General features: G+C 43.6%; 1 protein-coding gene across 1 annotated transcript in view; it reads left to right on the forward strand.

The window, feature by feature from the left end:
• inpp5f (inositol polyphosphate-5-phosphatase F) overlaps window positions 1–22,388 on the forward strand; it is a 161,879-nt gene that overhangs the window by 58,250 nt on the left and 81,241 nt on the right. Inside the window, exon 3 of the mRNA XM_078413517.1 lies at window positions 21,086–21,222. Within this exon, the coding sequence (XP_078269643.1) occupies window positions 21,086–21,222 (137 nt within the window). The remainder of the gene's footprint in view (window positions 1–21,085; window positions 21,223–22,388) is intronic.

Here is a 22,388-nt window from a genome sequence, read left to right on the forward strand (position 1 = left end):
CAAAATTGTCTGACATTCCCCCTACAGGTGCTTCCTGACCTGCTGAGTTTCTCCAGCACTTGGTTTAGCTCAGGATTCCAGCATATGCATTTTCATGTGTCTCTAAGCATTATAATTAAATGTGTAGGTAGGAACTGCAGATGCTTGTTTAAACCAAAGATAGAAACAAAAAAACTGGAGTAACTCAGCGGGTCAGACAGCATCTCTGGAGAAAAGGAAAAGGCGACGTTATGGGTCGAGACCCTTCTTCGTGCGGCTAGAAGTCTGAAGTAGGGTATTGACCCGAAACGTCACTTATTATAATTAACTAGTTCTTTTCTCCAAGTGTGCCTCCTTAGTAGAGGAAGGGAGATGTTTTTGCTTACAGTATAACTGTGATTTGTAAAGATAATGCTGCAAAAGCGAGCAACCTTATGCGATGGACTAGTGGATGAAATGCATCTGTTTTTTGTCATTGAAATGTTTTTGAAGTTGATTCGTCATCAGCAAAATTGTAGGCTTTTTCTTTCAGATACCGTCAGAACTAATCGTTTTCTTTTTTATCATTAACTTTCTGATTCCTCTTTCAGGGCTTGTTGGGTCATAATAATGTTGCATGTTAAAAGAAATGTCCTTATTTTTGGTATGCAATGATTACAATTTATACCACAGGAAATATTTCTCTAACTTCTCAAAACCTTGAATTTTCAGCACTTCTGTTAAATTTTCTTTGAATAGGCCCACTTCCTGTTCTGCCTCCTTCCTCACAAAAGTAATCCTTTTTTGGTCTGAACTATTTTCCATATCATGTCTGTCTTCACATCTCTGCAAAATTGCAATGAGCTTGCTCATCTCAAACTTGTAAAGTGTTCAGGTGTTTAACAATAACACTAAGATTGGAAAGAAATTGTACCTTGGCCATTCCACATCACGTAAATCCCTGTATTGCAATCACTTAAATGTTTTTTTACTTTCAATTTTCAGTTTCATTCAGTTTCTTTTTATAACCATTGGGTATACAGCCTGGCTTGATCATTATTACATTATTGGGGTGAATCCTTGTCTCAAGTGAAGCATGGTGCATTTATATCTCTAATTATCCATATAAATATAGTGAGATTGAACAAGGAATCCTTGCTGCTGTTTTGATTTTTCTAAAAAATATTGGATTCCCCAATATTGGATAGGGATTTGAGCTGTAAATCCAACTCAATGTATTGAATCTCTATCCAGGTGGTATGGTCATCATTCAGAATAATCTTTGAAAGACAAAAAGTGACTGCTGTAAATGTCAAAGCATTGCTTCTCCTGTAGTCCTTTTCACTATTAAAACATTGTGTGAAGCACAGTGATTCAATTGTGTGTAAAAATGCAACGTGGAGCTACTGAAAAAGCTCTAATTCCCTCTGCTTCATTTGATGCAAGGCTCTTCAGCATACTATGTTAATTAACATGCTTTGAACTAGGTATAAAAATGATCTCTTAATTGGATTAACAACCATTCACAAATTTGACTCGCTTAATGCAGTAAGATGTTGTCTGAACATAAACAATGTCAAGTTGACTCGCTGGAATATCCGATGACTGCATTGATTTGTTGGTGTGTCTACAACGTTGCTACCATCGTGTTTGGGTAAAAACTGAACAGATTGTACTGAATCACCTTTTTAACTTCATTGAGCTGTGGTATGATGACTATCAGCTAAATCGTTTGGAGCTATGCTCCTGGCAGTATCTCCCCTGCTCAACGGTGAAATAGGCAGATAATGGTTGCTGGCCAGTGGGTGGAGCATCACCACGGCTGAAAAGGCGGAAGAGACTGCAGCCGGGAGAGACTCCCAACCTTCATGGAGTTCGTGCCATTGAGCCCGGGTCTGTCTCGGTCAAGGAGCACATGGTGGCTGTTCGTGCACTAGTCTTAATGTTAAAAGATATCATGTACAGGCATCCAAGTCTGAAGAAGGGTCTCGACCCGAAACGTCACACATTCCTTCTCTCCAGAGATGCTGCCTGTCTTGCTGAATTACTCCAGCATTTTGTATATCTTGGTGTAAACCAGCATCTGAAGACTACACAAGCCTGTGGCTGCAAGATCGCCTCTTCAGCCATCTGCAGACCCACAGAAAGAACCAATCAGGAGGACAATCATTCTCGACTTTGAGTGATCACCGATGATGATGGGTATTAGTTAATTATAATGGATATTCCATACCAGGCCTAGAAAGAAAAAAATACTGCTGAAGGCTGCATTTATAATGCAGTCAGCAATAACAACCAGTGAACAGACCAAGAAATACTTTTTTTCCCAGGAACTCAGTAGTGATGTTTGTGTGCATTTGCAGCAGAAGTCAGAGGAGCTAATGAGCAGATTCAAAATTTCCACGTTGTTATATATTTTGTCCATTTGGCCTGTACATCGGTTAACAGTGATTCCATGTGACTGTCATCCAATGCTGGAGTGACCAGGAATTCAACCGGGCGGCTTCTTGGATGAAGTGGCTTGACATTGCACCATAATTCCTTTGCCCACCAGGCTGTTGAGAAAGCTGTACAAATGGCTAATGCTTGGCTTTATCTTATTGGAAAAGGGCAGAGTTTGAAAGCTGGATGCAAATCTAACTAATGGGTAATGTCACAGGCAAGGAAGTGAAAGGCTGAAAAGCAAAGGCTTGTTTATATTATTACTTCCCCTTGATGACAAATCTAGTCAGTAGGACGTCGAGGGTGGTTGTTATCTCTGGACTGCTACCCGTGCCTCGTGCTGGTGAGGGCAGGAACAGAGAGATCCGGGATATGAATGTATGGCTGAGGGGCTGGTGCAGGGAGCAGGGATTTAGATTTCTAGACCACTGGGATCTCTTATGGGGTAGGGGTGACCTGTACAAAAGGGACGGGTTACACCTTAACAGCAGGGGGACCAACATTCTGGCAGGCAGGTTTGCTAGTGCTACACGTGTGGGTTTAAACTAAGTATCATATCATATCATATATATACAGCCGGAAACAGGCCTTTTCGGCCCACCAAGTCCGTGCCGCCCAGCGATCCCCGTACATTAACACTATCCTACACCCACTAGGGACAATTTTTACATTTACCCAGCCAATTAACCTACAGTGGGGGGGGGGGGTTGACAAATTGGGAATATGAAGCTGGGGTTAAAGGGGAAGCGAATACAGGAGGAAATGGAAAAGACTCGAATAAATGGGAAGGGAAGTTCTAGATGGGATAGGAGAGTAAGGTCAGGGCCAATTGTGACTGGTGTGAGAGGGGAGGTGAATACTGAAAATGTTGTATTTAAATGCGTGAAGTATAAAAAATAAAGTGGATGAGCTTGAGGCTCAGTTAGACACTGGCAAGTATGATGTTGTGGGAATCACAGAGACATGGCTACAAGAGGTCCAGGGCTGGGAACTGAATATTCAGGGGTACACAACGTATAGAAAAGACAGGTGGGCAGAGGGGGTGTGGTCGCTCTGTTGGTAAGTCAAGTCAAGTTTATTTGTCACATACACATACACGATGTGCAGTGAAATGAAAGTGGCAATGCCTGCGGATTGTGCACAAAAAAAGAATTAGTTACAGCATATAAATAAAGTAATAAAGTTACTATATTGTAGACAAAAAATTTAGTCTCTGGAGTTATAAAAGTTGACAGTCCTGATGGCCTGTGGGAAGAAACTCCGTCTCATCCTCTCCGTTTTCACAGCGTGACAGCGGAGGCGTTTGCCTGACCGTAGCAGCTGGAACAGTCCGTTATTAGGGTGGCAGGGGTCCCTCATAATCTTACTTGCTCTGGATCTGCACCTCCTGATGTATAGGTCCTGCAGGGGGACGAGTGTAGTTCCCATGGTGCGTTCTGCCGAACGCACTACTCTCTGCAGGGCCATCCTGTCCTGGGCAGAGCTGTTCCCAAACCTGACTGTAATGTTGACGGACAGGATGCTCTCTACAGCCCCAGAGTAGAAGCAATGAAGGATCCTCAGAGACACTCTGAATTTCCTCAGCTGTCTAAGGTGGTAAAGGCACTGCTTTGCCTTACCCACCAGTGCGGCAATGTGCGTTGCCCACGTCAGATCCTCTGTGATGCGGAATCCCAAGTATTTAAAACTGCTCACCCTATCCACAGTAGACCCATTTATCTCCAGTGGCGTGTACGTCCTTGGATGTTTAGCCCTTCTAAAGTCCACAATCAGCTCCTTAGTTTAAGTGACATTCAAGAGGAGGCTATTGTCCTGACACCAGAGTGCCAGATCAGCCACCTCCTCCCGGTAGGCCTTCTCATCGTTGTTGGAGATCCGGCCCACCACCACAGTGTCATCAGCAAACTTGATGATGGAGTTTGAGCTGAACCTGGCCCCACAGTCATGTGTGTACAGTGAGTACAGTAAGGGGCTAAGGACGCAACCCTGGGGGGATCCTATGTTCAGGGTGAGGGGGTTAGATGTGTGTTCCCCATCCTGACCACTTGGGGCCTGGCGGTGAGAAAGTCCAGGACCCAGGCACACAGAGGGGTGCTAAGCCCCAGTTCCAGCAGCTTCTCAGCCAGTCTGGTGGGGACTATTGTGTTGAATGCTGAACTAAAGTCAATGAACAGCATCCTCACATAGCCCCCTTGGCTGTCCAGATGAGAGAGAGCAGTGTGCAGAACCTGGGAGACCGCATCATCCGTGGACCTGTTCAGACGGTATGAGAACTGCAGTGGGTCCATGTTGCGAGGAAGGAGGGCACAGATGTGCTTCTTGATTAGCCTCTCGAAGCATTTCATGACAACCGAGGTGAGGGCCACACGCTGGAGAGGCATTCTTTGGCACCGGTCCAATGATGGATCTTTTGAATGGAATCTTGAAGGAATGATATTCACTCCCTTGCATGGGGTGACATAGAATCAGGAGATGTAGAATCAGTATGGATAGAAATGAAGAATTGTAAGGGTAAAAAGACCCTAATGGGAGTTATTTACAGGCCCCCAAACAGTAGCCTCGACATAGGGTGCAAGTTGAATCAAGAGCTAAAATTGGTATGTCACAAAAGTAATGCTACGGTGGTTATGGGAGATTTCAACGTGCAGGTAGACTGGGAAAATCAGGTTGGTAATGGACCCCAGGAAAGAGAGTTTGTGGAGTGCCTCCGAGATGGATTCTTAGAACAGCTTATACTGGAGCCTACCAGGGAGAAGGCAATTCTGGATTTAGTGTTGTGTAATGAGCCTGATCTGATAAGGGGACTCAAGGTAAAAGAGCCATTAGGAGGCAGTGATCACAATATGATCTACAAATTTACTCTACAAATTGAGAGGGTGAAGGGAAAATCAGAAGTGTCAGTATTACAGTATGACAAAGGGGATTACAGAGGCAGGAGCTGGCCAGATTTGACTGGAAGGAGGCCCTAGCAGGGAAGACGGTGGCACAACAATGGCAGGTATTCCTGGGAATAATGCAGAAGTTGCAGGATCAATTCATCCCAAAGAGGAGGAAAGATTCTAAGGGGAGTAAGAGACATCCGTGGCTGACAAGGGCAGTCAAGGACAGCATAAAAATAAAAGAGAAGAAGTATAACATAGCAAAAAAGAGTGGGAAGCCAGAGGATTGGGACTCTTTTAAAGACTTACAGAAGATAACTAAAAAGGCAATACGGGGAGAAAAGATGAGGTACGAGGGTAAGCTAGCCAATAATATAAAGGAGGATAGTAAAAGCTTTTTTAGGTATGTGAAGAGGAAAAAAATAGTCAAGGTAAATGTGGGTCCCTTGAAGTCAGAAGCAGGGGAATTTATTATGGGGAACAAGGAAATGGCAGACGAGTTGAACCAGTACTTTGGATCTGTCTTCACTAAGGAAGATACAAACAATCTCCCAGACGTTCTAGTGACCAGAGATCCTAGGGTGATGGAGGAACTGAAGGAAATCCACATTAGGCAGGAAATGGTGTTGGGTAGACTGATGGGACTGAAGGCTGATAAATCCCCAGGGCCTGATGGTCTGCATCCCAGGGTACTTAAGGAGGTGGCTCTAGAAATTGTGGACGCATTGGTGATCATTTTCCAATGTTCTATAGATTCAGGATCAGTTCCTGTGGATGTGGTGTACCTCGACTTTCAGAAAGCCTTCGACAAGGTCTCACATAGGAGATTAGTGTGCAAAATTAGAGCACATGGTATTGGGGGTAGGGTACTGACATGGATAAAAAATTGGTTGGCAGACAGAAAGCAAAGGGGATAAATTGGTCCCTTTCAGAATGGCAGGGGGGTACCGCAAGGCTCGGTGCTGGGACCGCAGCTGTTTACAATATAGTTCAGCATTCAACACAATAGTCCCCAGCAGACTGGTTGAGAAGCTGCTGGAACTGGGGCTTAGCACCCCTCTGTGTGCCCGGGTCCTGGACTTTCTCACTGCCAGGCCCCAAGTGGTCAGGATGGGGGAACACACATCTAGCTCCCTCACCCTGAACATAGGATCCCCCCAGGGCTGCGTCCTTAGCCCCCTACTGTACTCCCTGTACACACATGACTGTAGGGCCAGGTTCAGCTCAAACTCCATCATCAAGTTTGCTGATGACACTGTGGTGGTGGGCCGGATCTCCAACAACGATGAGAAGGCCTACCGGGAGGAGGTGGCTGATCTGGCACTCTGGTGTCAGGACAATAGCCTCCTCTTGAATGTCACTAAAACAAAGGAGCTGATTGTGGACTTCAGAAGGGCTAAACATCCAAGGACGTACACGCCACTGGAGATAAATGGGTCTATTGTGGATAGGGTGAGCAATTTCAAATACTTGGGAGTCCGCATCTCAGAGGATCTGACGTGGGCAACGCACATTGCCGCACTGGTGGGTAAGGCTAAGCAGCGCCTTTACCACCTTAGACAACTGAGGAAATTCAGAGTGTCGCTGAGGATCCTCCATTGCTTCTACTCTGGGGCTGTAGAGAGCATCCTGTCCGGCAACATTACAGTCTGGTTTGGGAACAGCTCTGCCCAGGACAGGATGGCCCTGCAGAGAATAGTGCGTTCGGCAGAACGCACCATGGGAACTACACTCGTCCCCCTGCAGGACCTATACATCAGGAGGTGCAGATCCAGAGCAAGCAAGATCATGAGGGACCCCTGCCACCCCAGTAACGGACTGTTCCAGATGCTACGGTCAGGCAAACGCCTCCGCTGTCACGCTGTGAAAACGGAGAGGATGAGACGGAGCTTCTTCCCACAGGCCATCAGGACTGTCAACTTTGATAACCCCAGAGACTAAATTTTTGTCGACACTTTTTGTGCTATGTTTAGTAACTTATTAACTTTATTTATATGCTGTAACTGTAATTATTTTTGTGCACAACCCGCAGGCATTGCCACTTTCATTTCACTGCACATCGAGTATGTGTATGTGACAAATAAATTTGACTTGACTTGACTTGACTTGACATTAATGACTTGGATGAAGGGATTAAAAGTACCATTAGCAAATTTGCAGATGATACAAAGCTGGGTGGTAGTGTGAGCTGTGAGGAAGATGCTGAGGCGGCAGGGTGACTTGGACAGGTTGTGTGAGTGGGCGGATGCATGGCAGATGCAGTTTAATGTGGATAAGTGTGAGGTTATCCACTTTGGTGGTAAGAATAGGAAAGCAGATTATTATCTGAATGGTGTCGTTAGGAAAAGGGGACGTATAACGAGATCTGGGTGTCTTAGTGCACCAGTCTCTGAAAGGAAGCATGCAGGTACAGCAGGCAGTGAAGAAAGCCAATGGAATGTTGGCCTTCATAACAAGAGGAGTTGAGTATAGGAGCAAAGAGATCCTTCTGCAGTTGTACGGGGGCCCAGTGAGACCGCACCTGGAGTACTGTGTGCAGTTTTGGGTCCCCAAATTTGAGGAAAGATATTCTTGCTATTGAGGACTTGCAGCGTAGGTTTACTAGGTTAATTCCCGGAATGGCGGGACTGTCCTATGTTGAAAGACTAGAGCGACTAGGCTTGTATACACTGGAATTTAGAAGGATGAGAGGGAATCTTATCGAAACAAATAAGATTATTAAGGGGTTGGACACGTTAGAGGCAGGAAACATGTTCCCAAGGTTGGGGGAGTCCAGAATCAGGGGCCACAGTTTAAGAATAAGGGGTAGGCCATTTAGAACGGAGATGAGCAAAAACCTTTTCAGTCAGAGTTGTAAATCTGTGGAATTCTCTCCCTCAGAAGGCAGTGGAGGCCAATTCTCTGAATGCATTCAAGAGAGAACTAGATAGGATAGCGGAGTCAGGGGGTATGGGGAGAAGCTAGGAACGGGGTACTGATTGAGAATGATCAGCCATGATCACATTGAATGGTGGTGCTGGTTCAAAGGGCCGAATGGCCTCCTCCTGCATCTATTGTCTATCTGTTTCCTTTGTCAAATGGTTCCAACATCACAATATTTTTATCGTCTGAATTTTTAAAGCTACTTGTTGATCTAAATTTCCTGCTGTGCAAATTCTCTGGTAGCAAAATAAATGGTGAAAGCATGCTGCACCCTGCATCACTGTCTAGAAAGTCATGCAGTCTAAATGTGGCAGTACAGTACAGGAACAGGTCCATCAGGCCACTATGTCTATGCTAAACAATGCCAGGTTGAACTACTCCCCATTGCCTGCCTGATCCGTATCTCTCCTTTGCCTGCATTTCGATTTGCCCTTTGAAAAGTTTTGAAAAAAAATCTGCTATTGTATCTGCCTCTGCCACCATCCCTGGCAGCATTTTCCAAGGTTTCATCTACCACTGCATAAAAACTAGCCCCAGCACATCTTTAAATCTTGCTCACTCCCCACCCCCTCCTCCTTAAAGGCATGCCCTCTAGTCTTTGACTTCCACACTGGGGAAAGGTTCTGGCTCTCAACCCTAGATATGCTTTTAATAATTGACATACTTCTATTGGGTCTCCCCTCAGCCATCAACACTCCAGAGAATATGTGAGTTTGTCCAACCCCTCCGTGAAACTAATATCCTCTAATCCAGGCAGCATGCTGGTAAGCCTCTTGTGTACTCTCTCCAAAGCCACCACATCCTGTAATAAGGTGACCAGAACTCCACACAGAATTCCAAATGTGGTCGAATCAGAGTCTTACGAAGCTGCAGCATGTCTTGTACTCAATGCTCCACACATCTCTATTAAACTTCCCCTCGTGTTATAGAGGGGGGGGGGGGAAGGAGAAGGAGAGAGAGGGGGAGAATGTTCTGACTGTCTACCTCATCTGTGCTTCATGATTTTATATATCTATCAAATCTCCCCTCAGCCTCTGTTCAAGAGAAAACAAAACCTCTCTAGCTGAAACCTTAATCCAGGCAGCATGGTGGCAAACCTCCTGCACCTCTCCAAAGCCATCCTCCTTGTAATGTGACCAGAACTACATGCAACACTCCGAATGCGGCCTAACTAAAGTCCGAAAGAGCTGCATCATGACTTCCTAGTTCAAACGATAGTTTTACAAGATTCACCAAGTGATTGTGGTCGATTTATTCACAAAATGCTGGAGTAACTCAGCAGGTCAGGCAGCATCTCGGGAGAGAAGGAATGGGTGACGTTTCGGGTCGAGACCCTTCTTCAAACTGATGTCAGGGGGGCGGGACAAAGGAAGGATATAGGTGGAGACAGGAAGATAGAGGGAGATCTGGGAAGGAGGAGGGGAAGGGAGGGACAGAGGAGCTATCTAAAGTTGGAGAAGTCGACGTTCATACCACCGGGCTCCTAGCTGCCTGACCTGCTGAATTACTCCAGCATTTTGTGAATAAATTGATTTGTACCAGCATCTGCAGTTATTTTCTTATACAAGTGATTGTGGTCTGTTGGTTGAAACTCTGTTGTGGCATCTGAGATGGGGAAAATGGCAAACTTTGTTTCAAAGGAAGCAAATAAAATAAAATATAAGGTGACAAAAGGCAGTATGTTGAAATCTGAGTTTCTATAATGTTGCTTTCATTGTGCAATCAAATTATGTGTAATCATCAAGGTAATGCCTTAGTGCCTCTACTTTCCTAGACGTTTAAGGAAACTTGGCATGTCTTTCAGTACTCTAACAAGCTCTTACAGATGTACTGTAGAAAATATCCTGACTTGTTGCATCATGGTCTGGAATGGCAATTCCAAAGCAGAGAACGCAAAAGGCTGCAGAGACTGGCAAACTCGCCTTGGTCCTCAAGAAGGCTGTATCTATCATCAAGGATCGCCACGTGCTTGAAGCTGCACACCACTCGGTTCAGGGGCAACTACTTTCCTACGATCAGGTTCTTTAACAGAACCCTATTCCTACCTTGACCACAAAACACAATGCACCACTTCTTGCATTAGCGTGGAGATTTCTTTCATGATTGAGTTTTGTCGGCACCAGAAAAGTGGCGACTCTGTGTACTGCCTAGGTGAGGTCTGCTGTCTGATTTTACCGGATTGTATGCAAAACAAAGAATTTCATTGTACATGTGACAATAAAGGATCATTGGATTTGCAATTTTTTATTCTGTCTTTCATAATTTGTGCATGCAATTTATATTTAATTCCTTTTAGTGTTTGTCATGCTCTGAAGCGCTTTAGGCAAGATTTTCATTGCACCTGCACCGTCCTACTTGTCCAGATGACAGTAGACTCTACTTGACATGATTAACTGCCTTGAAGCTCATGGTAAAATAACCATCCTCTTGTCCAAAGAAAATTTGTGAACCTTGGATTCATCAATATACAAACGAAGGTGATTTGCTTTATATGGTGGATTTCTAATTTGTATGTGGAAATTAGCAACTGCAAGAGAAAATTATGGAAGTCTACAATCTCATAATTATGAAACCAGTTTTGTCTTGTGCACACTTACACATTATCTGCAGTAAAGTACATTTTTGATTTTTGCCTCGTTGGCATCCCTAATTTGTACAGGCAGAGTATCACTAATTAAGGAATTCAAACTAGTTGTGGACTAAATGAGTGCAACAGAATGGAGCTCAAATGTGCTGAATGATTGAAGTGCCATTTATGACAATATTTGCAGAGTATTGAGTTACTTAGAAACTATTTGTTTACAATAAGTTCGATGAACTTGCCTGCCTCAAAGAATGAGCAATTGATGAGAAACAAACTACTCTGTAGTTGAGGGAATTGGCTTGTTGACGATCCATGGATCTGATAACACAAGTTGCAGGGTTTAATTCGTGGCTGCTTGTATGACACCACCTCATATTTCTCTTGGCCAGCTTGCACCCCAGCGACATGAATATTGACTTCTCTGACTTCAAGTTACCCTTGCTTTCCCTCGCTTGCCATCCCTTCCCAGTTCTCCGACCAGTCTGACTGTCTCGCTGATTACATTGTATCTCGGTTTGCATTGTTGTCATCTTCTCGTAACTAACAATGGTCTATTCTACATTTTCATTGATCATTATTTTGATCTCTTACACTTCCTTATCTCTGTGACTCCTCTCCCTGGACGCTCCGTCTGAAGGGCCTCGACCTGAAACGTCACCCATTCTTCCTATCCAGAGATGCTGACTATCACGCTGTTACCCCAGCATTTTGTGTCTATTTTAGGTGAAAAGGTAGATGGGCTGGTGAGTAGATGACAAATTGGGAGAGAAAGGTTACCAAAGGATACACCAGGGTAAAGATCAGTTACGGATATGGACCGAGAAATGGTAGATGAGTTTAATCTTGGCAAGCGTGAGGTATTGCACTTTGGTGGGTGGGTCTGAATGTAAGGAAAGAAAGAGTTAATGACAGTCCTTAACAATATTGATGTACAGAGTAATCTTGGAGTCCAAGTCCAAGAATAAATTCCCTGAAAGAAGCAACACAAGTAAATAGTGTGATTAAGAAAGCTTGCTTTCATTTGGTGGTGCATTATGTATAAGATTCAGGAGGTCGTGTTACAGCTTTGAAACTTTGGGCTTTATTTGGAGAATTGTGTGGTGTTCTGGAAACCCCACTGCAGGAAGGATGTGGAGGTTTTTGAGGGAGTGCAGCTGAGATTTATCAGGATGCTACCTGGATTGGAGGAAATTCGCCATAAAGAGAGGTTGGACAAACTTGGATTGTTTTTTCTGGAGTGTTGGGAGGCCAAGGGAGATTTAATTAAAATTTATAAAATTGAGGCTTAGATAGGGGAAACGGTCAGACTTTTTCCCCCCTGGATGGAAATGTAAAATACTGCAAGGCATAGCTGTAAGGTCAGAGGGAGAAAGTTTAAAGGAGATGTTGTTTTTTAGGGAAAATGGCGGGTGTCTGGAACATGCTGCCAGGATTGGTGAGGGAAGCAGATACAACAGAGATGTTTTAATAGGATTTTAGATTGCCACATGAATCTGCAGAGGATGGAGAGATATGGAGAATGTGCAGGGGGCAATTTGTTTAAATTGGTATCCTGTTCGGCACAGACGATGTGGTCCAAAGGAGCTGTTCCTTAGCTGTACTGTTCTACGTTAGCTTAATGACCACTGATGTTAGGCTCATTCACCTGTAGTTCTCATGCTTTTCTCTCCAGCCTTTCTTAAAGGCACATTAGCCACCCTCCTGTCTTCCAGCAGTTTACCAGTGTTTTTCTGTCAGGACCCCCCACAATGTCTTCCAACAATGTCCTAGGATCATCTGCAGTGGAAAGTTCTTGAAATGAAAAAGATCTTGCATTCTCAACAAAGCTTTCGTGCAGCAACATAATTTGCTCCACCCTATTAATCTGAGGCTTGCTTTGCGGAGGATGTCCTAACATCAGCATCAGTCAAATGTTCCCATGACTGAATAGATTCAGTTAAACTGGTACTGTAATAGTTTGCTTTGAGTCGCCAATTTGCAGTGTAACTGACGTTGCATGAAAATAAATGTTTTTTGAAGTGGGCTTAATTCTGTTTGAGTTGCACTAATTTCATGCTAAAGCTGGAAAGTGAAATGAGTCAATGCCTCGTTCATTGGATAGATGTATAAAATAGCACACATTCTGTAATTTGGACATGATTCATAGTCTTCGATTATAGAAAATTAGCAAATACATTTTTATTTAATCCAAAATATAGTTGTGGTTTTGTCTTGTCTTTCAAGGGTTTCTTTTTTGTGAATTCCAGGTAATTGAGTTCAATCTCCAACTTGCTAAGATGTTGATTTCTGCTTTAATGCTAACTGTTGAAAAAAATCTAGATCCTGATTTTCTCCAATAACAGCAACTATTTGTCTGAAGAAAGGTCCTGACCCGAAATGTCAACTGTCTACCCTCCAGAGATGTTGCCTGACCCATTGAGTTACTCCAGCAATTTGTGCCTTTTTTGTAAACCAGCATCTGCAGTTCCTTATGTCTACATGGACTGTTGTTTAGAAACAGATGGAGTGAAGTCAGATGCAAAAATAGATACTTTTTCTACAGGGTATAGTAGTGCATTTGATACTCTCAACTGACTATTCCTGTTTGGACTGGTGAGATTTCATTACAGTGATTATTTTAAGTGAGAGGAATGCAGATGCCAGCAGCAACTTGTAGCGTAATATACTTTTTCTACTTGAAGAATTTGTTAAAAAATTGAAGATTGCGGCAGTGGTGTGAGTAATGCAGGAGCCAGCCAACCAATTTTCCACTTGCATCTCTCGTGATCCTCGTCCATTTATCAATGTAACTGCCTATCATCCATCCTCCTTTTTATCTACTTAATATTAAATATTCCTAGACCTGCCTTGGCCACTATTTCAGGTAATAAGCTTCACTTCACAACGCTTCAGATGAATTATTTTTGGCTCAAATTGCAAGCTGATTGTTTCCTTCTACTGATGGCCTCCAGTTTTGCTCTTCGGAGAAGTGAAAAAAAAAGGTTTGCTGTAACCTTGCTATATTTTCAGGACATTGTCATTTTTAATTACTTCTGCAGTCTCTGTCCCCCTCCAAGAGAAGCAAAATATTCATCCTTTCACGTTGCATATAACCCTCTGTATAATTATTGCCAATCCAATGTCCCTGTTTAGAAAGTAGTATCCAAAATACTATTCCAAGTGTGATTTCTGTTTCTTTCTGTGTGAGGGGCAGCTGCAATTGGTTTCAGCCCAGCCTCTGGAATCAGCGATACGTTGCTGACAACCTGGCCATTAGTGATAGAAAAATGTTGAAATCATCCAGTCTCGAGTTTGTGTTTTGCATTAAGTCATTGTGGTATTAACTGACATGTTGAAATATTATGTGTTTTGGGAAGTCTCAACCAAACATTTACTTATAGGGGAGGGGGGCTTGGTCTTTTGGTATTGGGATGGGCTGATCCATTGAAAGGTTTATAAAATCAAGGAGCAGAAGTGATTGTTTGCCTTCTAGTTTTAAATTCCTACATGCTGGAGTAAAACCCACACGCTTGGCCCTTGGAGTAAAACCATGGTTTTAAAAGGGGTGTGTGTCAGTAGCCATTCATAATGTCCAATCAGGGTATTGTTCCCTCTCCAAAAAAGAAGGCAATCAGCATCATCAGAGACCCACGCCATCCTGGCCACACTCTCATTTTACATCTGCCATTGGAAAGAAGGTATAGGAGCCTGAAAATTATCATGTTCACATTCAGGAACAGCTTCTTCCCAACAACCATCAGGCTATTAAACACTAGTATATTATTAAAACTCTCGGTTGGTTTGTGTGTATATGTTTATGTGTGTACCATGCCCTTTACACAGCCAAAACGGTACAGGACAGCACGACAATTTTAGGCCCACCCTTCTCGCCATTCCCTTGTGGTGTGAATAAGCCCACTTTTGTTACTTTTTAAAACCAATTTACCTAATAAACTTTAATAAATGCGCTCCCCCCCCCCCCCAGGAGGACCAGCGGGTGGACTGGCGCCCGTCCAGGCGTGCCCCATGCCTGACTTTCCTCCCATGGTGCAGCGTGCAGCAGAGGCGGTGGTAGAGGGCCTAACAAGATGGCCGTCGCCCGCCGCTCTCCACCGATCGCAGCTGAGCTGCAGGAGAGGCTTCGGCTTCAAGCCTGGTCCGCAGGAGAAATGGGGCTGAGGTCAGTGTCTTCTCCCTGTCCACTCTCGCCCACCCATGGCCCCGGGAGACGCTCCCCGCCCTACAGCGGGTCCATGCCGTCGCCAATGTTCCCCGCCGCAGATTGCAGCCGAGCTGCAGGAGATGCTTCGGCTCTACGAAGGAGAGGCCCGCAGGAGAAACGGGGCTGAGGTCTGTGCCTTTTCCCTATCCCCCCTTGCCCGCACACGGCCACGGGGGCATTCCCCGCCAGGCAACGGCCCCATGGTTGGGCTGTGGGAGGAGGGGAGAGAGGGGAGGGATGAAGGGGATGGGGGAGAGATGAAGGGGATGGGGGAGGGGAGGAGGGGGTGCTGCAGCAATGCAGGAAAGGTTTGGACCCAATGGGTCCACTTGGTCCAGTATATATTACAATAAAACTCTCATGACTCTTGCGAATGAGTGCTGAACATGCTGTCAATTTGCTGATGCCCTCTTCGTTATATTAGAGGAGACTAATTTAAACCTGCATCTGCAGTAATTTGCAGATGTTGTTTATTGCCTGTGGGGTTGTCAACGGACTTGCATTTGGAGTGGCTTGTGACATTTTGGTAACCCAGAACCCTGGTAATTGCTATACTTGCTATGCTGGATGCATTCTTACTATATGTTCTGCCCCCCAGGAAAGCAAATTACGTTAGAATTTGCTGTCATGTTTCCATTGCTTCTGGCAGTTTACTGCAGCAGTCATTTTCATTTGGAGCAGAGTGATGTGAAGGAACATCCAATAAAGTAATTTCTGGTTGTTGCTTGGTTTGCTGGTGGGAGCACAAGGGTTCTGAATCCACTCTTGCAATTTTTGACAATGCAACTGTTGCTTTTAAGAGTGCACTCTGTCAAGAGGAGGAATTTAACCCCTGGAGAAAACGTGACCGTACAAGAGCATCGTACTTATACTATGCAAAACTAACCTCTAAATAAAGCTTTTGCTGATCTGCGACACCGTGGGGCAGCTGGTCGAGCTGCTGCCCGAGTCCTGGGTTCAATCCTGACTTCAGGTGTGTCTGTGTGGAGTTTGCATGTTTTATCTGTGACCACGTGGGTTTCCTCTAGGTGCTCCGGTTTCCATCCACATCTGAAAGATGTGCGGGTTTGTAGGTTAATTGGCCTCTGTAAAATTGCCCCAAGTGTGTTGGGAGTCGATGAGGAAGAGGAATAATATGGAACTAATATGAATGGGTGATCATTGGTCGGCAGAGACTCGATGGGCCGAAGGGTTTGTTGCCTTTTCTTGAAACCATGATGTAACTTGTACTAAAAGCTGTTAACTGTGCCTGTATTCTATTTTCCCAGAACCTGGCATAGGAAGTAGTAATCGGATATCACAGTTCTTGGAAATAACTAACGCTAACAAATTAACATGAAGCTGTACAAATTTTCCCTTGTATGTATTTGATTTTCTTTTAAAAGCTATAATTGTTCTCATTGCCTTTTAGGGCAGTGAGAGGATTACTGCTGCTAATTGTTTTTTAAAAAATCGCCGTGTTTAGTTTAGAGACACAGCGTGCAATCAGGCCATTTGGCCCTGTGAGTCCATGAGTCCAGTGATCTCTCATGTACTCATTCTGTCCTACACACTCCGAGTAATTTGCAGAAGCCAAATTAACCTACAGGTCTTTGGAATGTGGGAGGAAACCGCAGCATCTGGATAAAAGTCACAGGGAGAACATACAAACTCTGTACAGACAGCATGCGTAGTCAGGATTGAACCCGGGTCTCTGGCGCTGTAAGGCAGCAATCCACCAGGCACCCATGTGCTGCCCTGTATAGAAATAATCAAAACTGGAACTAATCGAAGGTATTTATTCACAAAATGCTGGAGTAACTCAGCAGGTCAGGCAGCATCCCAGGAGAGAAGGAATGGGCGACGTTTCGGGTCGAGACCAGTCTGAAGAGGGGTCTCAACCCGAAATGTCGCCCATTCCTTCTCTCCTGAGATGCTGCCTGACCTGCTGAGTTACTTCAGCATTTTGTGAATAAATACCTTCGATTTGTACTAGCATCTGCAGTTATTTTCTTACAAAACTGGAACTAAAGCGCTTTTGAAGTTTGGTAATTGAGTTAATTTGATCACTATGAGTAGATGCACAACATTCCCCTTTTCTGGCTTCAATACACATTTTTGGACTCGAGGGTAGTTGGGCTTACTAATGTTATGAAGAAATGCAAAAGCCTACAGAACATAAAAGAAAGCTAGTCAATGTTATTTGAATAGTCCAAAAGATGATCCCACGGCCTTGTCCAGTGTGGGACTGTAGAGAGTGCTGCTTGGGATCGACCGACCAGCTGTTGGTGTGTTTTCAGCAATGTCATATTTCCATTGATGCGAAATTATGAAGTTATTTACTTTGTTGCACAAAACAGAAAAGCAGGTTAGTTTTTAAATGGCGACAAACTGGGGAATGTTGATGTTCAAAGAGAGGGTTCTAGGTGTGCTACTGCACAAGCCACAGCCAGTATCTTGCAGCAGCATGCGATTAGGAAGCTTGTGATATGTGGAGTCAAATGTGTTTCATTGTCATATGTCCTGAAACGGAACAATTACTTTCTTACAGCAGCAGCAACACAACAAAATGCAAACACAGCACTTGATACTTATAGAATAAACAAACAGAAAGTTCAATAATTAAAAAACCCCAATATGGTGCAAAAACAAATCAAAATCCAAAGTCCCTCATGCATCCCAGACAGTTCGTAGTGATCGTTTCACTGAACACCTCCGCTCAGTCCGCCTGAACCTACCTGATATCCTGGTTGCTCAGCACTTTAACTCTCCCCTCCCATTCCATCATCTGACCTTTCTGTCGTGGGCCTCCTCCATTGTCAGAGTGAGGCCGAGCGCAAATTGGAGGAATGACACATCATATTTCGCTTGCGTAGCTTTTTTTGTTTATACAGTGTGCCTCATGGTGTTTGAAGGGTCTTATCCATGTTCTCCAGCGGTGTTGCCTGAACCACGGAGTTTCTCCTGCACTAATTCAGCCATGATTGGTGGTGGAACAGGCTCAAGAGCTAAATCCTTTGTTGCTGCTCATATTCTTATGTGAAGCAGGAAAGCTAATTCAAAAAGAGCATTATGGCTTTGAATTACCATCTCTGGCAATAATACTAATGAATAATTGTACCATATTATTTGGGACTTTTTTTTTATTAAAGGGAATTATTTTTGTATGCTTTGTGTTCTGCAGTAGCCAGATTTGTGAACAAGCAACAAAACTACTTTAGATTATTGCTAATCCTACCACTATACAGTTAGTATTTGCATAGCAACAACTAAATAATTGCATTTTCTGGCTCCATACATACAAACACATATTTTGAAACTAAGAATGGTTTGCTTCGAGTTTGTAGATGTTATGAAATCCAAAAGCCCAACCAGTTTAAAGAAATCAAAGGTAACTTTAGTTTAGTGGTTTGGTTAGGCTAGCAGCTAAAGCTTTAGCGGTATTGTCCAATAATTTGTGCTTGTGTTTTTGATTGAAAGATACAGCATGGAAACTCGCTCGTCAGCCCACCTAGTCCATGCTGACCATCCATGACCTGTTCATCAGTCTGAAGAAGGGTCTCGACCCGAAACGTCACCCATTCCTTCTCTCCCGAGATGCTGCCTGACCCGCTGAGTTACTCCAGCATTTTGTGATGCCTTCCATGACCTGTTCATGTTAGTTCCATGTTTCTCACTTCGCATCCACTCCCCACATACGCAGCAATTTACAGAGGCCATTTAACCTACAACCCATGCCTCTTTGAGAAGTGGGCGGGATCGGGAGCAATCGTACGTGGTCACGGAGTATGTATGAAATTCGCATAACAGCACCTGAGGTTCAGGATTGAACCTGGGTGTCTGGCAGTTTGAAGCCACGGCTCAACCAACTGTTGGAGGCAATGGTGGCTACCATTGAAGTTGTTGAAGACTGGATAAAAGAATAATTTCTGGACTCCACCTTTTCTGACGGATATCAATGCAGAAGGTTCCAGAGCATTCTGCATCTTTGCTGTGATCAAGCTGTTAGGGCAACTAGTTAGAATAAAGAATTCTCAAAGGTGGCAACCTAGATGGCAGAATGCTTAGCTCCAAGCATGGAAACAAGGCCTTCAGCCCAATTTTTGTAGATGCCCCTCCAAGCCACCTCCATTTGTCTATATTTGGCCCATATTCCTCGAAGCCTTTCATAAGCTAGAGGAACAAAATTAGGCCATTCGGCCCATCATGTCTACTCTGCCATTCAATCATGGCTGATCCATCTTTCCCTTTCAACCCCATTCTCCTGCCTTCTCGCCATAGCCCTTGATACCCTTACTAATCAAGAATGTCAATCTGCACCTTAAAAATACTCAATGACTTGGCCTCCACAGCAATCCCTACAAGTCTTTTGGGCTCGAGGTTGCTAAACAGTAGTTAATGATGCATCATTAACTGATTACATGGTGCTCTACAAAGGGAGATTACATTTTCAAGGTGAGGATGATTTACAAATACCCTACATTCTTGTTAGTTCATGTTCTAGATTATTAGGAGCATGACATGAAACAGCAAATTCAGAGGAGTAAGGATTTAAAAGAACTTTGTGATTTCTGTGTTTAACAATACCCATGTATGCCCAAAGTATCAGACATTTTTATGGAGTAACAAAATGTTAAAGCTTTGCCATAATTACCTTAACAAGTGCAAGCCATCACTTCAAGAGCTCATTTTATTTTTTTCAAGCAGTGGCTTCTTTAGATTTTAGACCTCAAAGCCACAGCATGGAAGCGGGCCCTTCGGCCCATCAAGTCCACAGTGACCAGCGATCACATTAGCACTATCCTTCACACTAGGGCCAATTAATAATTTTACTGAAGCCAATTAACCTACAAATCTGTACATCTTTGGAGTGTGGGAGAAAACCAGAGCAACTGGAGAAAACCCACTCTTTCATTGGGAGAATGTACAAATTCCGTACAGACAGCACCCGATGTCAGGTTTGTACCAGGGTCTCTGGCGCTCCAAGGCAGCAGCTCTACCGCTGCACCACTGGCCGCCACTTCTTGCAAGTTTATAGAAGAGAATGTTTTCATTTTGAGATATTTCATTTCTCCGCCACTAGCAAAGCAGCATTTTATTTTCAAATGGCCTTCTCAGTTGCAAGCATGTATACTGATATATTCCAGATGATACTATATTGTATATGCATCGAGCAAAACTGCAGTTTAGTTGTCGCGTGTTTTGACTAGCTATCAAACCCAAATACCAGCTGTGAATACAACTTTTCTTTATCATTGAATTATATCCTGATGTGACAATTTGCAGATAGCGCTCAGCTTAAAACAGTCTATCTAGCAGAGCATCATCTTGTCAGTCGAACAACAATCCAGCATGTGATATTTTATTTTTAAATGCATCTAAAGGCATCAATTGTACAATTGATGCCTTTAGATGCATTTAAAAATAAAACATTTACCTCAAAACTCGGCAAAACAATGTTTTGATTTTTATCTTAATTGGCTCCGCTGGCCTCGGTGCTTAAGATAAAATAGGATAAAGGTGTATAATGTTAGATTGTATTTCTTGGGAGTGAAGGGTGATCTAACTACAAGACAGCCATGGGTAGAGAGAGTGGGGGTAGGAGTTGGATGCATTGGGGATGGGTAACATTTATTGTGTTAAGTGAATCAAGGTATATAGATAGCAATGCATTGCAGATTGCAATCTAATAAAATGGTGAATTAAGGAGCAGAAATTGAAAGGCTGCCATCTTCCTGTTTCTGATCACCAAAGTTGTCAGCTCTGCACATGAACCTCAACACTATATTGCTGCAGATCAATGTTCAGGTATCAGTCTGGAACCAGCTTGGTGCACAATCTGCATCAGATTTTTACCATAATTATTAAATGAGCCCAGGGCTATATTAATGGACATCTTCAATTTCACAACTCAATGCCGCAACTTTGTCATTTTCACCTTACTGCACCCAGTCATATTTGAATCGACAAAAAGGAGACGAGTTGTACCTTTTCCCATCCAACTCTGGTGTCATTGATTTGTTCAAAAGTCAGTTCTGCTCACCTTAACTTTTGAGCCGTAGTCATCGAGGCACGGGAAATAATCAACTGATTTCTGATGGATCTTGGCTTGCTTTTCAGATTTTGCATGGCGGCTCCTTCTAATTCGCCAGAAAGCACTGGTTGGAAAGCTTCCAGAGGACCATGAAGTTTACAAAATAACCAAGATAGCAGTGATCCCACTTTCAGAAGCAGAACCTCAGGATTTGGAATTGGAGGTAAAAACATTCCAGTGTTCTTTTCACCTATAGATTGTAATTTTATTCCAATTAATTCTGTTACTTGGAAAAACAAGAAAAGGAAAATATTTGTTGCATCTTAAATACATCCTGGCTTACCTTGGAGAATATGTAGTCTTCATCCATCTGCATATGTTGAGAAAACTGATTGCAAAGCCCGTTAAATACTAGTTAAAACCTGAACAAAAGGGCAGCTTTAATGAACTTGTAATGCATCTCATAAGAGCTTTTGCATGCATTTTGAGTTGAGGCAGTCCTGGGTATTATTTCCTATTGCACTAATATCTTATGATCATCAGAAATTTTTGGCATTGAAATGCTCTTACGCTGGAAATGATTCTAAAATATGCTTCACTTCAAAAGAGTGAATTGGGCCAAATGCTTACGTGGGGCATCTTGTAGAACATGGACAGGTTGGGTTGAAGGGCCTGTTTCTGGCTCTAGAACTGTGTCCCCTTTTGGTGAATGATGGCCATAGTTGTGACTTTTTTAAGCGACAGGTGCATTTTATTGGCATCACTGGGGAGTGAAGGTTCAGATACTACTTTTAAAAACATATGAATAAATTCCCAACATATGGCATTCTCATGATGACATTCACAATACAATGCAGACCATACATTTACATTTACCAAGCGCAGGCTCGGCGATCGCTTCGCTCAACACCTAAGCTCGGTCCGCATTGACCAAACTGATCTCCCGGTGGCCGAGTACTTCAACTCCCACTCCCATTCCCAGTCTGACCTTTCTGTCATGGGCCTCCTCCAGTGCCATAGTGAGGCCCACTGGAAATTGGAGGAACAGCACCTCGTATTTCGCCTGGGCAGCTTGCAGCCCAGTGGTATGAACATTGACTTCTCCAACTTTAGATAGTTCCTCTGTCCCTCTCTTCCCCTCCTCCTTCCCAGATCTCCCTCTATCTTCCTGTCTCCACCTATGTCCTTCCTTTGTCCCGCCCCCCCCTGACATCAGTCTGAAGAAGGGTCTCAACCCGAAACGTCACCCATTCCTTCTCTCCCGAGATGCTGCCTGACCTGAGTTACTCCAACATTTTGTGAATAAATACATTTACATAAGATTACATATCAGTATTGCAACAATTTTCTTTAATTTTCATGAACCAGTAATCCAATGTGTTTTTTAAA

Source organism: Rhinoraja longicauda, chromosome 16 (genome assembly GCF_053455715.1).
Source record: "Rhinoraja longicauda isolate Sanriku21f chromosome 16, sRhiLon1.1, whole genome shotgun sequence".
NCBI lineage: Eukaryota > Metazoa > Chordata > Chondrichthyes > Rajiformes > Arhynchobatidae > Rhinoraja > Rhinoraja longicauda.